At 45.9% G+C, this 15,821-nt stretch overlaps 1 protein-coding gene across 3 annotated transcripts; it reads right to left on the bottom strand.

Moving 5' to 3' along the window:
* Window positions 1-588: 588 nt before the first annotated feature.
* Window positions 589-13,825, bottom strand: LOC311122390 (N-acyl-phosphatidylethanolamine-hydrolyzing phospholipase D-like). 3 transcript variants are annotated; one of them, XM_084196755.1, is made up of 6 exons: window positions 13,619-13,825; window positions 9,714-9,902; window positions 9,268-9,466; window positions 7,043-7,692; window positions 6,572-6,686; window positions 589-1,343 (listed from the first exon to the last, which is right to left on the bottom strand). In XM_084196755.1, exons 1-6 carry the CDS (start codon window positions 13,756-13,758, stop codon window positions 1,215-1,217), a joined length of 1,422 nt encoding a protein of 473 aa, XP_084052881.1. In that variant the 5' UTR covers window positions 13,759-13,825; the 3' UTR covers window positions 589-1,214. The 3 variants fall into 3 exon arrangements, with proteins under 3 accessions (XP_084052881.1, XP_084052882.1, XP_084052883.1); XM_084196756.1 differs by lacking the exon at window positions 13,619-13,825 and adding an exon at window positions 12,832-13,288; XM_084196757.1 differs by lacking the exon at window positions 13,619-13,825 and adding an exon at window positions 12,801-13,237.
* Between the last annotated feature and the right edge of the window lie 1,996 nt (window positions 13,826-15,821).

Raw genomic sequence — 15,821 nt, 5'->3', positions numbered from 1 at the left:
ACCCAGCTCTGGATCAGGATGTGTTGTGGCCATGAACTCCGCTGCAGAGTGAGTCAGGGCCACTAGGAGGAGTGGCTGCCACACCAAACATCATTACAGGCCAGTGGTGTGTTGGCTGGAAGGGGGTGGTTCAATCCTGGGGTTCCTGAACTGTAACCTGCAGTGTTTAGGGAAGAAAACTGCTGAAAAAAAACCTGACTGTTTTTAAATAAAGGACCACCACTTTTGGCAGGAGATTGTCTCTAGAACCACTGCTCTTCACAGGAGTGACCCCAAGTATTCACCCCCCGTGAGTTCTGACCATCTTTCAACTATCAGCCAAATAACACTCATGGGCTCTGTCTTGGTTTGAACCAACAACCCTGTGATTCAGGGGTGAGATCCTTACACCAGGGCCACAGGCCATTCACACCTCTTCGTATGTTTGACGTTGAGAGTTGTACAAAAGACAAGTACTGAACTCATGACCTATTGTTTAAAACCTTAAATCTAAAGTGGTCAGTATTGCAGAACCAAGTATTCAGGTCAGGAATTACTCTGGCCCTAACTAATGACCTAAGAGTGTACACCTCACAAGACAAGTCTGTGTACATCAGAGAGCAGAGTTTTAATGACAGCTGTAACATGGATGAGGGTGAAAACCACACATACAACAACGTGTTTTCAGACCTCCTAAACATTATTGCAACGTCCAAGTACATAAATTACACAGAGTATAGTGCACATGAACTGTCCAGCATTTGATGACTCCAGAAGATTTGGTTACATGTGGTTAAAGAAACTCTACAAAATATGATTGGTGAATGTGCTAAACTGTGAAGGCATACGATTGCAGTTCTGCACAGAAACAATGTGCACGTCGGCGCACAATGACGTGTAGTGTGTCCATTGTGTAAAATAACATACATATTAATCACTTTGACACGACTGATGACATTGCAGCTATACGATAACACATCATCAGCCAAAAATTATTCCGAAATGTTTCTTCTTGATAGTTCCGGCGTCAGACATTTGGCATAGAAAAACAATCATTGGATAAATGACAGGGTGTTCCGTTTTATAGTCGCCATCATTCAACTCTCTAGTCCGCCATCGACTAGACTGTTGACGATGAGAGCTTCATTCATTGATTCAGCTGTATGCTTTAAAGCCACAGTGCCGTTTAGTCTTCTACAGCTTGTGGGAGGGGCTTAGGCCCCATTTTGGTCCAATCATTCAAAGACTTCCTGGTCTGCGTTCAGCACTCTGGATTCCCCATGGTTCAGGACAAAGAAGTGGTCCACGTTCAACCCATTCTTCTCCATGGCCTCCCTGAGTCTCACTGGAGGCTCTAAGTAATACTGACACAGACAGACAGAGAGACAGAGATGGATGTTAGCCAGTATTAAATAAAGTGAAAGGAAAGAGGCATGAATGATATAAGCCAGTCGCTTCCTCGCGTTTCTCGCTCTCTCTCCTTCCAATGAAGGAGAGTCAGAGAGAGACAGAGAGAGAAAGTGTGTGAGAGAGACGGTGAGAGAGGGAGATGGTGAGAGAGAGAGACTGAGAAAGTGTGTGTGTGAGAGAGAGAGGGTGAGAGAGCGAGAATTGAATTGAGAGAGAGAGACGGTGAGAGAGAGAGAGAAAGAGAGACGTGAGAGAGAATTGAATTGAGAGACAGACTGTGAGAGAGAGACGGTGAGAGAGAGGGTGAGAGAGAGAAAATGGGTGAGAGAGAGACAGTGAGAGAGAGAGAATGATAGGTTTAGGAGAGGCCAGTACATAGACTCCAGGGTTTAGGAGAGGCCAGTACATAGACTCCAGGGTTTAGGAGAGGCCAGTACATAGACTCCAGGGTTTAGGAGAGGCCAGTACATAGACTCCAGGGTTTAGGAGAGGCCAGTACATAGACTCCAGGGTTTAGGAGAGGACAGAACATAGACTCCAGGGTTTAGGAGAGGACAGTACATAAACTCCAGGGTTTAGGAGTGGACAGTACATAGACTCCAGGGTTTAGGAGAGGCCAGTACATAGACTCCAGGGTTTAGGAGAGGCCAGTACATAGACTCCAGGGTTTAGGAGAGGCCAGTACATAAACTCCAGGGTTTAGGAGAGGCCAGTACATAGACTCCAGGGTTTAGGAGAGGCCAGTACATAGACTCCAGGGTTTAGGAGAGGCCAGTACATAAACTCCAGGGTTTAGGAGTGGACAGTACATAGACTCCAGGGTTTAGGAGAGGCCAGTACATAGACTCCAGGGTTTAGGAGAGGCCAGTACATAGACTCCAGGGTTTAGGAGAGGCCAGTACATAGACTCCAGGGTTTAGGAGAGGCCAGTACATAGACTCCAGGGTTTAGGAGAGGCCAGTACATAGACTCCAGGGTTTAGGAGAGGACAGTACATAGACTCCAGGGTTTAGGAGAGGCCAGTACATAGACTCCAGGGTTTAGGAGAGGCCAGTACATAGACTCCAGGGTTTAGGAGAGGCCAGTACATAGACTCCAGGGTTTAGGAGAGGCCAGTACATAAACTCCAGGGTTTAGGAGAGGCCAGTACATAGACTCCAGGGTTTAGGAGAGGCCAGTACATAGACTCCAGGGTTTAGGAGAGGCCAGTACATAAACTCCAGGGTTTAGGAGTGGACAGTACATAGACTCCAGGGTTTAGGAGAGGCCAGTACATAGACTCCAGGGTTTAGGAGAGGCCAGTACATAAACTCCAGGGTTTAGGAGAGGCCAGTACATAAACTCCAGGGTTTAGGAGAGGCCAGTACATAGACTCCAGGGTTTAGGAGTGGACAGTACATAGACTCCAGGGTTTAGGAGAGGCCAGTACATAAACTCCAGGGTTTAGGAGTGGACAGTACATAGACTCCAGGGTTTAGGAGAGGCCAGTACATAGACTCCAGGGTTTAGGAGAGGCCAGTACATAGACTCCAGGGTTTAGGAGAGGCCAGTACATAGACTCCAGGGTTTAGGAGAGGCCAGTACATAAACTCCAGGGTTTAGGAGTGGACAGTACATAGACTCCAGGGTTTAGGAGAGGCCAGTACATAGACTCCAGGGTTTAGGAGAGGCCAGTACATAGACTCCAGGGTTTAGGAGAGGCCAGTACATAGACTCCAGGGTTTAGGAGAGGCCAGTACATAAACTCCAGGGTTTAGGAGAGGCCAGTACATAGACTCCAGGGTTTAGGAGAGGCCAGTACATAGACTCCAGGGTTTAGGAGAGGCCAGTACATAGACTCCAGGGTTTAGGAGAGGCCAGTACATAGACTCCAGGGTTTAGGAGAGGCCAGTACATAGACTCCAGGGTTTAGGAGAGGCCAGTACATAGACTCCAGGGTTTAGGAGAGGCCAGTACATAGACTCCAGGGTTTAGGAGAGGCCAGTACATAGACTCCAGGGTTTAGGAGAGGCCAGTACATAGACTCCAGGGTTTAGGAGAGGACAGAACATAGACTCCAGGGTTTAGGAGAGGACAGTACATAAACTCCAGGGTTTAGGAGTGGACAGTACATAGACTCCAGGGTTTAGGAGAGGCCAGTACATAGACTCCAGGGTTTAGGAGAGGCCAGTACATAGACTCCAGGGTTTAGGAGAGGCCAGTACATAAACTCCAGGGTTTAGGAGAGGCCAGTACATAGACTCCAGGGTTTAGGAGAGGCCAGTACATAGACTCCAGGGTTTAGGAGAGGCCAGTACATAAACTCCAGGGTTTAGGAGTGGACAGTACATAGACTCCAGGGTTTAGGAGAGGCCAGTACATAGACTCCAGGGTTTAGGAGAGGCCAGTACATAAACTCCAGGGTTTAGGAGAGGCCAGTACATAAACTCCAGGGTTTAGGAGAGGCCAGTACATAGACTCCAGGGTTTAGGAGAGGCCAGTACATAAACTCCAGGGTTTAGGAGAGGACAGCACGTGAAACTACAGAGGCTTTTAGAGCTGCTTGCTGCCTCCCTCAGCAGAAACGTCAGACAGACAAAAGGTTATCTTTCAAAGCCTGCCAACAGGACAACTGCTGTCGGCAAACAAACTACTTGTTTCAACATCCCAGAATAGAGGTGTCTGAACTAAATAAAGTCCAATAATTCTCCATAAACAAGTAAACTCGTATGTCCCTGTGTGTTGCTTTCTGCACGAATTTAAGAGAACGGTCCGTCTTAAAAACGGTTTTACCAGAAAAGCCATCTGCTGAGGCATGACCAAAGCATCAGGGGAAAGTTTAATGATATCACAGTTAATCGATGGTTCCTCTTTTACGACCAACAAAACATCTTCCTCTGCATTTCCAAAAACGTGCCGACGTCAACTGAATGCAGCAGCAAGCAACATAATGGAGTTTTCACATTTATTGTGGGACGCTGAACAATCCCACCTTTGTCTTTAGGCTGAACGGTTAAAAGGGGTGTCTGACAGTGTGTTTGTTCTCATCACACAAAAGGACACAATGGCAAATATGTGTTTCTCTAAACTGAGTCCAGTCTAGAATGCAGAGGTCAGATCCGCTGTTGACGTGTTGTGATAGGGTTGATTTATTACCACGGAAGGCTAGTTTTCCTGACCTTCGGTCTCCAATTTCAGCTGGGAGGCAGAGCAAATGTATTCTTCCTGATCATTAGATTCAGAGAATCCCACTGGATAGGCCATGCATCTCTGATGTGAGGTGACATGCCTTAGGTTTTGGATTGATGCTAACAACTGATAATTGACACCAAAAATATGTTTTACAGCAGGTACCTACAGTACAGTGCCTTGCAAACATATTCATCCCCCTTGACGTTTTTCCAATTTTGTTGCACTACAACTTGTAATTTAATTTGATTTTTATTTGGATTTCATGTAATGGACATACACAACATTTTCCAAATTGGTGAAGTGAAATGCAAAAAATTACTTGTTTCAAAAAAAAATTACTAAATAAATAACGGAAAAGTGGTGCGTGCATATGTATTCACCCCCTTTGCTATGAAGCCCCTAAATAAGATCTGGTGCAACCAATTACCTTCAGAAGTCACATAATTAGTTCAATAAAGTCCACCTGTGTGCAATCTAAGTGTCACATGATCTCAGTATATATACACACCTGTTCTGAAAGGCCCCAGAGTCTGCAACACCACTAAGCAAGGGGCACCACCATGCAAGCAGCACCATGAAGACCAAGGAGCTCTCCAAACAGGTCAGGGACAAAGTTGTGGAGAAGTACAGGTCAGGGTTGGGTTATAAAAAAATATCAAAAACTTTGAACATCCCACGGAGCACCATTAAATCCATTATTAAAAAATTGAAAGAATATGGCACCACAACAAACTGTCCAAGAGAGGGCCGCCCACCAAAACTCACGGACCAGGCAAGGAGGGCATTAATCAGAGAGGCAACAAAGAGACCAAAGATAACCTTGAAGGAGCTGCAAAGCACCACAGCGGAGATTGGAGTATCTGTCCATAGGACCACCTTAAACCGTATATTTTTATTTTTAATTTTTTAGTAATTTAGTAGACGCTCTTATCCAGAGCGACTTACAGTTAGTGAGTGCATACATTTTTCATACTTGCCTCCCGTGGGAATCGAACCCACAACTATGGCGTTGCAAGTGCCATGCTCTACCACAGAGTTGGGCTTTACGGATGAGTGGCCAGAAAAAAGCCATTGCTTAAAGAAAAAAAATAAGCAAACACGTTTGGTGTTCGCCAAAAGGCATGTGGGAGACTCCCCAAACATATGGAAGAAGGTACTCTGGTCAGATGAGACTAAAATAGAGCTTTTTGGCCATTAAGGAAAACGCTATGTCTGGCGCAAACCCAACACCTCTCATCACCCCGAGAACACCATCCCCACAGTGAAGCATGGTGGTGGCAGCATCATGCTGTGGGGATGTTTTTCCATCGGCAGGGACTGGGAAACTGGTCAGAATTGAAGGAATGATGGATGGCGCTAAATACATGGAAATTCTTGAGGGAAACCTGTTTCAGTCTTCCAGAGATTTGAGACTGGGACGGAGGTTCACCTTCCAGTAGGACAATGACCCTAAGCATACTGCTAAAGCAACACTCAAGTGGTTTAAGGAGAAACATTTAAATGTCTTGGAATGGCCTAGTCAAAGCCCAGACCTCAAACCAATTGAGAATCTGTGGGATGACTTAAAGATTACTGTACACCAGCGGAACCCATCCAACTTGAAGGAGCTGGAGCAGTTTTGCCTTGAAGAAAAGCCAAAAATCCCAATGGCTAGATGTGCCAAGCTTATAGAGACATACCCCAAGAGACTTGCAGCTGTAATTGCTGCAAAAGGTGGCTCTACAAAGTATTGACTTTGGGGGGGGTGAATAGTTATGCACGCTCAAGTTCAGTTTTTTTGTCTTATTTCTTGTTTGTTTCACAATAAAACATATTTTGCATCTTCAAAGTGGTAGGCATGTTGTGTAAATCAAATGATACAAACCCCTAAAAAAAATCAATTTTAATTCCAGGTTGTAAGGCAACAAAATAGGAAAAATGCCAAGGGGGGGGGTGAATACTTGCGCAAGCCATTGTACGCCATATAAAAACAGATCCATTCGATCACCCATTCATAACTGTTAATGCTCACCTCGTAAGCTAAAGCGAAGGTTCCCCAGTGAATAGCCAGGGAGTGTCTGGCCTGGATGTCTTTGTGGATCTCCACAGCCTCCTCTGGGTCCACATGCTGTCCACGCATTACATCTCTGAGGGAGGAGAAACATGGAGGAAAATTGGCTTTTTGTGGGTTTACCTAATGAAGGTTTAACAAACTTAGTATTTATTAAAAGTAAACTGAAGTTCACTAAAGTTAATCAAGTTGAGGGGTATCTAATACTACGGTCCACGGTCCAACCCTTCCCCTAGAGAGCTACTGGACATGCAGGCTTTTGATTTTCTAAACCTGATTCAGTTCATCAAGGGTCCTGATGAACAGCTGATTAGATAAAAGCAGGGTTGGAACAAAAACCTGCACTCCCAGTGGCTCTCCACGGGGAGGTTTGGACACCGTTGTACTAAAGCAATCACAGCTGCGCAGGACAGGTGTACACTAGTTTCATACCTGGGCAGGTACGCTCCGATGGGTATGGCAGCCAGGTCGAAGGGCCCAAAGCGCCTCCCTATCTCCTGGAAGGAGGAGCAGTAGCCGGTGTCTCCAGCAAAGAAGAAGCGGTTACAGGGGCCCAGGACAGACCAGCTCCCCCACAGCACCCGGTTATCGTCCGTGGGGGTGCGCTTGCACCAGTGCTGCGCCGGCGTACACACAAACGTGACTTCGTCGTGACCCGGCACACAGTTCTCCTCCCACCAGTCTAACTCTATCACATTCTCACACCCGCTTTTCTGCATCCAGTCCATGAGTCCCAACGGCACAAACCATCGGAGATCCCCGCCGAACCGCTCGTTCAACTGGGTCACGGTGCCCGCATCGAGATGGTCGTAGTGGGAGTGGCTGATGACGACCGCGTCGATCCGGGGGAGTTGATCAACCGTACAAGGGGGACCCCGGTACCTCTTGGGGCCCATGAACTGTAAGGGAGATGCCCTCTGGCTGAAGATGGGGTCAGTGAGGATGACCAGGCCATCCATCTCTACCAAGACTGATGCGTGGCCTAGCCAGGTCACCCTGAGACCAGACCCCACGGCTCCTTCTGCTGCCTCCGGGACACGGAGGAACCAAGGTTCCACAACTGGAAGCTCTTTGTCTAAGACCTGAGTAGCAGAAGACACAGACTTGAATATGACTTGTTTCAGATTCATTCATGAGCTTAGAGATAGAGGTGGGTAAGAAAGGCTCCAGCACTGGAAGCTCTTTGTCTAAGACATGGAACAAAAAAGATTTCAACATTTCACTATTGCTTCGGTCATTTTCAAGTCACCAAAACAAATTAACCAATAAAAAAAAAAAACGCTCAATTTTGTTTTTCGTATTAAAACCCTTTTTCTCCGACGTGTCTCAATGAATATGACCCTGGTTGTATGATTTGTTTGAGGTTAATTTGATTAAGTTATTTCAGCATAACAATTCAAAACACAGATGACTAAACACCTTTAATACGTCCTTCCTCTTTATCAGAAAGATGATTGGAAATATAGTTCCTTTAAATATTAGGCCCTTCCTTCCTGACCACTACATGTCTATAGAGCAGAGCCCCTGTCTGAGTCGTGGGGTTTGATTGATTTACAGCCATCTAAAAATACCCTGGGTTGTTACCAGAGCACAGTGCAGTGTTTATGGAATGGGAGGCATCTTCCGGAGCTAACAGCTAACCTAACTGTGGACATGAGGCACAGCATTCAAAATCACAGTTGACAAACTCTGCCGTGCTCAGTCAAGAGATATTTAATGATAGACCTCAGGAGTCAGCGCAGACGGAACAGGTTCAGTCAGGGCAGGAGGTAATTGTTGGGTGTGGACTGTATACAGTAAAAAAGAATCATTATTCAACCTGTGGAGTTGGAGTACAGGTCTAGGCATTTGTGTGATAAGTTCCTTATAATAAAGAGTCGACAGTTTGACTGGCAATGAGTCCTATCAGGTGTGGTTTTGTGGTCTCCGTCATAGCTAGGTTTGTTTTGCAAAACGTATGAGCCGCTGTGTCTCATTAGACACAAATGGCTGTGGGTGCTAGAAATTGTGGCTCAAATGAGGGAGAAATCAAATCAAATTGTATTTGTCACATGCGCCAAATACAACAGGTGTAGACCTTACAGTGAAATGCTTACTTACAAGCCCTTAACCAACAATGCAGTTTTAAGAAAAATAAGTGTGAAGTAAAAATAGATAACAAAAAAATTTAAATAACAAATAATTAAAGAGCAGCAGTAAAATAAAATAACAGTAGCGAGGCTATATACAGGAGGTACCGGTACAGAGTCAATGTGTTAGTGGAGGTAATAACAGTAGGGAGGCTATATACAGGGGGTACCGGTACAGAGTCAATGTGTTAGTGGAGGTAATAACAGTAGGGAGGCTATATACAGGGGGTGCCGGTACAGAGTCAATGTGTTAGTGGAGGTAATAACAGTAGGGAGGCTATATACAGGGGGTACCGGTACAGAGTCAATGTGCAGGGGCACCGGTTAGTCGAGGTAATTGATGTAATATGTACATGTAGGTAGAGTTAAAGTGACTATGCATAGATAATAAACAGAGAGTAGCAGCAGCGTAAAAGAGGGGGTGGGGTGGGGGGGACAATGCAAATAGTCCGGGTAGCCATTTGATTAGCTGTTCAGGAGTCTTATGAAAGACCTATTATATACGGCAAACGTCAGAATGTGTCTCACCTCTATGGAGCTGGGTACATTACTGTGGTTCTTCTCCAGCAGGAAGAAGCGTAGCAGGGTAGAGTAGGACGGGAACTTCCATGTGGGCCAGGGGTTAGTAAAGCGGCCATGTTTGTCCCGGCTCGACCCCGTCACCTCCTCCTCCAACCGGTAGTCCAGACGGAAGCTCTTCCTCGAGGACCGGGAGGAGCTGCTCTTCCTGGAGGAGTCAATCAATCAAATGTTTTACTGCCTATTGTGTCCAGAGGGGAAATTTGGTGTGCAAGTATATATATATATATATATATATATATATATATATATATATAAAAAGAGTCCATACAGGTAGAAAAAGCACAAACGATAAAGACAAATAAAACACAGAAATATCATGCTGCAACTTCAGCAGCTGGATGGCAAGAAAGTGCATGTGAAAACTGCAAAAGGTGTTCATTGTCTATCCCTACCGAGGCCCTGAGTCCTGCAGGGTGGAGGTGGGGGGGTCGCGGGGCCGGACCACGGCCGGGGAATCCCCCTCCGTCCCTGGGGAATCACCAGGAGAGACACCCCTCTCCTCCATCAGCACCTGGTTCTCATCCACTTCTCCTCCTGCTCCTCCTCTCTCCTCCATGGGGTGACAGTGCTGGGCTCCTGGTCTGCAGGGAGGTTAATAAACAAGAAATCCAAATAAAAGCGTACACATGCTGGGGAGGGATTACACAGCTAGTAATGAAGAAAGAAAAGCCTGCACACAGTGCAGTTAGAGTCTATTTCTGTGTTTTGTCCCTGGGCCCGCACCACCATGGAGTATGGCCGACAGTTTCTTGTGCAATCGCACTTAGGAAACAGTTTAGACATGAAAGCATGCTTATTGTGACATGGTGTAACCCTGTGCAACAGTTCCAAAACAACCCCACTCAACAGCCATTACCAAGCCTGCTGTATGTGAGATGGCAGCAACGTGACTTCCACGGTCAGCTATTGTATAACGTGGGCAACCACTTTTTACTGGTTCCTACTTTGAATAAAGACACACTGTCTGCCAGACTAGCTCACAGTGGACCGCACCTTTAATATACAATTGTCTGGGTCTATTGTTTCAGCTGTATCTTATCTCCGGACAGGTGGAAAGGCTTCAGCTCAGTCCAAATGAAGAGGAAGTTACTGGCCTTCCAAATGCTAACTGACACGTACACAAGACGGCAGCCAAGTCCAGATAATCCAGGTGAAAGCTATGATCTCTTATTGTATGTGTACTTGTTAAATCCACTTCAATCAGTGTAGATGAAGGGGAGGAGACAGGTTAAAGAAGGAGTTTAAAGCTTTGAGACAATTGAGACATGGATTGTGTGTGTGTGCCATTCAGAGGATGAATGCGCAAGACAAAATAGTTAAGTGCCTTTGAACGGGGTATGGTAGTAGGTGCCAGGCGCACCGGTTTGTGTCCTGAACTGCAACGCTGCTGGGTTTTTCACGCTCAACAGTTTCCTGTGTGTATCAAGAATGGCCCACCACCCAAAGAACAACTTTGAGAAGCATTGGAGTCAACATGAGCCAGCATCCCTGTAGAATGTTTGACACCTTGTAGAGTCCATGCCCCGACGAATTGAGGCTGTTCTGAGGGCCATTTGGGGGAGGGGGGGGGGGGGTACAACTCAATATTAGGAAGGTGTTCCTAATGTTTTGTATACTCAGTGTATATGTGCCTCCTGCCAATCTATCATTAGGCTACTACAAATCTCTCTGAGCGACTGTATGGACCCTCCACTGCTACCAGGAACTATGAAGACTACAGTACAGTATGGTCCAGGTAAAGGTGGTCATAATGAATGCCTTCACACAGCCTGATCCATGTCTCCCATCCCTCTCTCAACTCCATCCCTCTGTCAACCCCATCCCTCTGTCAACCCCATCCCTCTGTCAACCCCAATCCCTCTCTCAACCCCATCCCTCTGTCAACCCCATCCCTCTGTCAACCCCATCCCTCTGTCAACTCCATCCCTCTGTCAACCCCATCCCTCTGTCAACCCCATCCCTCTGTCAACCCCATCCCTCTGTCAACCCCATCCCTCTGTCAACCCCATCCCTCTGTCAACCCCCATCCCTCTGTCAACTCCATCCCTCTCTCTCAACTCCATCCCTCTCTCAACCCCATCCCTCTCTCAACCCCATCCCTCTGTCAACTCCATCCCTCTGTCAACCCCAATCCCTCTCTCAACTCCATCCCTCTCTCAACTCCATCCCTCTCTCAACCCCATCCCTCTGTCAACCCCATCCCTCTGTCAACCCCATCCCTCTGTCAACCCCAATCCCTCTCTCAACTCCATCCCTCTGTCAACCCCATCCCTCTGTCAACCCCATCCCTCTGTCAACCCCATCCCTCTGTCAACTCCATCCCTCTGTCAACCCCATCCCTCTCTCAACTCCATCCCTCTGTCAACCCCATCCCTCTCTCAACTCCATCCCTCTCTCAACTCCATCCCTCTCTCAACCCCATCCCTCTGTCAACCCCATCCCTCTCTCAACTCCATCCCTCTGTCAACTCCATCCCTCTGTCAACCCCATCCCTCTCTCAACCCCATCCCTCTGTCAACCCCAATCCCTCTGTCAACCCCAATCCCTCTGTCAACCCCAATCCCTCTGTCAACCCCATCCCTCTGTCAACCCCATCCCTCTGTCAACCCCATCCCTCTGTCAACCCCATCCCTCTGTCAACCCCATCCCTCTCTCAACCCCATCCCTCTGTCAACCCCAATCCCTCTGTCAACCCCAATCCCTCTGTCAACCCCAATCCCTCTGTAAACCCCATCCCTCTCTCAACCCCAATCCCTCTGTCAACCCCTTCCCTCTGTCAACCCCTTCCCTCTGTCAACCCCAATCCCTCTGTCAACCCCATCCCTCTCTCAACTCCATCCCTCTCTCAACCCCAATCCCTGTCAACCCCATCCCTCTGTCAACCCCATCCCTCTGTCAACCCCAATCCCTCTGTCAACCCCAATCCCTCTGTCAACCCCAATCCCTCTGTCAACCCCATCCCTCTCTCAACTCCATCCATCTCTCAACTCCATCCCTCTATCAACCCTATTCACAGCAGCTTGTGTTTTAAGGTGTAAGTACAGACTAAAGAGGCTACTGCATAGCTGTCACCTAGGCCCTATGGTGGAAGTACTGTGTAGTTGTCCACTAGTCCTATTGACTGAGTACCCTTACAACGTTCGCGCTCTATACATTTCACGTTGCCTACTGTGGAGCTCTGTTGCACGTATTGGCCTATTGAATGACTTGACTGGACCCACAATAAACCACCAGAGAAATACAACAATGTTTCTTTGTTGATCCGACCAAGAACAAAACAAAACGGATCACTAGAAAGAATTGCTGCTATATCGAGATGATTTATCGGGATAATAAGAACATTAGATAGTCAATAGAACCCTAACTAAAAAGAGAAGAAGGAATGTGGTGAAATAAGCAGAACGGAGACAGTCGATCATTCGCAGCTTGAACGGTCAACCTACGTCACAGTCACTACAACTCGGTCAATAAAATACTACCTGAAAACGTATAGAATAAGACAAGGCCGACCTGTAATTCCGTCAGTGGCGCGACATTTCTTCGGATATTGTTACAGCGAGATATCCGCAGAACAGTGTTGAAGAGTGCACTGCAAGCACGGCCAACGTCCCACCGCGCACGGTTACCAGCCTCCCAGCCAAGGCTTCTGACGTCGGTGAAAAACCCTACCATGTGACGAAATTAAAGCAGCCTAGCCTATTGAAATCCTCCTCTTTTCGATGCAAGGACCTACGTGACGAAACTCCCCATTTGATTTGCACTTGCAATGAAAATATGATTATGAAATACGTCTGAAAATAGCTTAAAACATGAGTTATTTTGCGGAATATCTAAACAAGGCCGTTGGTCGATGGTGCACGTATTAATCCATATAATAATGCTCTTACACACTCGATCTTTACCATAGTGAGCCAAGACTAACTAGCAGCTGAAAGCTCCAAACATAAATGTTGACAAGGCACAAGTTACAGTACAACGTGAATGTATGACGTCGCAACGTTTTGGAACGTTCAGATAGAGATAGGCTATGTAGAACAAACATTGATTCCTTATGTAGAATAAGAATCACATCGGCTCTATTCCTGACATTTCTATCTGCAACGTTCGAGAACATGACTCTGTTTCGCCTATTGGGCGTGTTTCCGTAAGTGAGCTAGGAGTGCATACATTTTAGCAAGTAAAGCAACCGGAACAGTAGTGCCGAGTAGTTTGTCTTCTGTTGAATGAGATGTGCACTTAAAATATGATACATTGAAACCCTATTTAAAAGTTGTTTTGTAGGCTGACAAATAATCACCTTGACAAAATTCCCTTCGCTGTTTTCAGAACACATGCGGCTCGGTGAATAGACCTCGAAAGTAGAGTTTTCCAAACATGTGGAAGCAGCCATAGCCTGAATGCGTTAGTTAGTAGACTTTTTCTAGTTGGCCTAGCCATAATTGCTTAGACTAAAATTATAGAAACATCAAGCTAGTATTCGGTTTACAAAAGGAACTCTTCAAAGTTGGTCACGGTCACTTTGGTGTACAGTTGGTTAGCTACTTCCGAACATTGCATGGTCACGCATTTAAAGAAACAGCCATGTTGGTAAGGTGAATTTCAATATCACTTGGCATTAAAAACATAGATTTATAAAAAGTTGCAAATATGTACATCAGTGCCCTTTTACCAGGCAAATGTTATAATCCAAAGCTTAGATTTCTTATTTGTCAGAAGTCCAAACTCTTTCCTATGGCAGCTTCTGGTAATGTAGCCCATCTGATCATTCAAACACCCCCTTCTCTTTCTCCCCCCAACACTCTGGATTCTCCATGGTTCAGGACAAAGAAGTGCTCCACATTCAACCCATTCTTCTCCATAGCCACCCGGAGGCTCACTGGAGGCTCTAAGTAATACTGAGAGAGAGAGAAAGAGAGACTGGGAAAATTGGAAAACTAACTAAAAAAACCCACACGAAGAGTTATCTATCCAAAATGGAGATGTATGGATAAACCACTTCTCCAATCTTTTTAGCCCTATAACTGTGGGGATCTATTTTCTTATAACTAGATGTGATGCCTAGCTTAGAAAGAATACATTAATGATTAAACATAATAGGTTTGTACTGTACTGATATAGATTGTTTAATATAACGAGCTGTGATTAATGTGGGGAACTGTTAGGGGGTAGGCTGAGATAAGACTTGTGTCTCACATACACACACACTGCCTCTTTGTTAAACCGCTCAAGGACATGTGTTCTGCTACAAAGATGTCTGAGGTTGCTGACTCGAGACAAGTTGTGGAGATAACAACTAATGCCTGGCAACAGTGAAGCGCCAAGGGGCTGGGACCAGCCTGTGCGCCAACGATAGGCTGAGTAAGTCTAAACCACGCTCAGTCTCTACTCTGATAGGCCAGCAGGGAGCGGGAACTATCTCTGTCAGAGTATTTAAAGAAGAACTTATAACAATGGCTCAGTTCTCTGTCTGCCCTGCATGGTTTTTCAGTGGGCCCGTATATACGAACATCATATTTACCAATTCAAGTGTTTGCATTAATTAAAATACTAGTCTATTTTAGAAGACGTGTATTGACCTCTTTTTGTTCCTATACCAGATTTGAATTGACGCAACTTAACATACAGCAAAAAAATATACATGATCAAATAAAAATCTTAGATCCAACTATTAAAGACTACCAGAACCTACTGGATTCTCCAATTACATTGAAAGAACTACAGGACAAAATACAAACCCTCCAACCCAAAAAGGTATGTGGTGTTGATGGTATCCTAAATGAAATGATAAAATATACAGACCACAAATTCCAATTGGTTATACTTAAACTCTTTAACATCATCCTCAACTCTGGCATCTTCCCCAATATTTGGAACCAAGGACTGATCACCCCAATCCACAAAAATGGAGACAAATTTGACCCCAATAACTACCGTGGGATATGCATCAACAGCAACCATGGGAAAATCCTCTGCATTATCATTAACAGCAGACTTGTACATTTCCTCAGCGAAAACAATGTACTGAGCAAATGTCAAATTGGCTTTTTACCAAATTACCGTATGACAGACCATGTGTATTCACCCTGCACACCCTAATTGACAAACGGAATGGAAGACCCAGAGTTACCTCTGCTGCAGAGGATAAGTTCATTAGAGTTACCTCTCCTGCACCTTATCCTGGTCCAGTGAAGAGTTCTCTCCTGCACCTTATCCTGGTCCAGTGAAGAGTTCTCTCCTGCACCTTATCCTGGTCCAGTGAAGAGTTCTCTCCTGTACCTTATCCTGGTCCAGTGAAGAGTTCTCTTCTGCACCTTATCATGGTCCAGTGTAGAGTTCTCTCCTGCACCTTATCATGGTCCAGTGAAGAGTTCTCTCCTGCACCTTATCATGGTCCAGTGAAGTGTTCGCTCCTGCACCTTATCCTGGTCCAGTGAAGAGTTCTCTCCTGCACGGATTAGACAGGAGCTAAGACTACCTTTTAACAATGCCCTCCTTATATA

This window comes from Coregonus lavaretus, assembly GCF_964263955.1.
Source record: "Coregonus lavaretus genome assembly, contig: HAP1_SCAFFOLD_2912, whole genome shotgun sequence".
Lineage (NCBI taxonomy): Eukaryota > Metazoa > Chordata > Actinopteri > Salmoniformes > Salmonidae > Coregonus > Coregonus lavaretus.
Note: the sequence above shows the minus strand (reverse complement) of the source record. Positions and strands in the feature narration are given on the sequence as shown.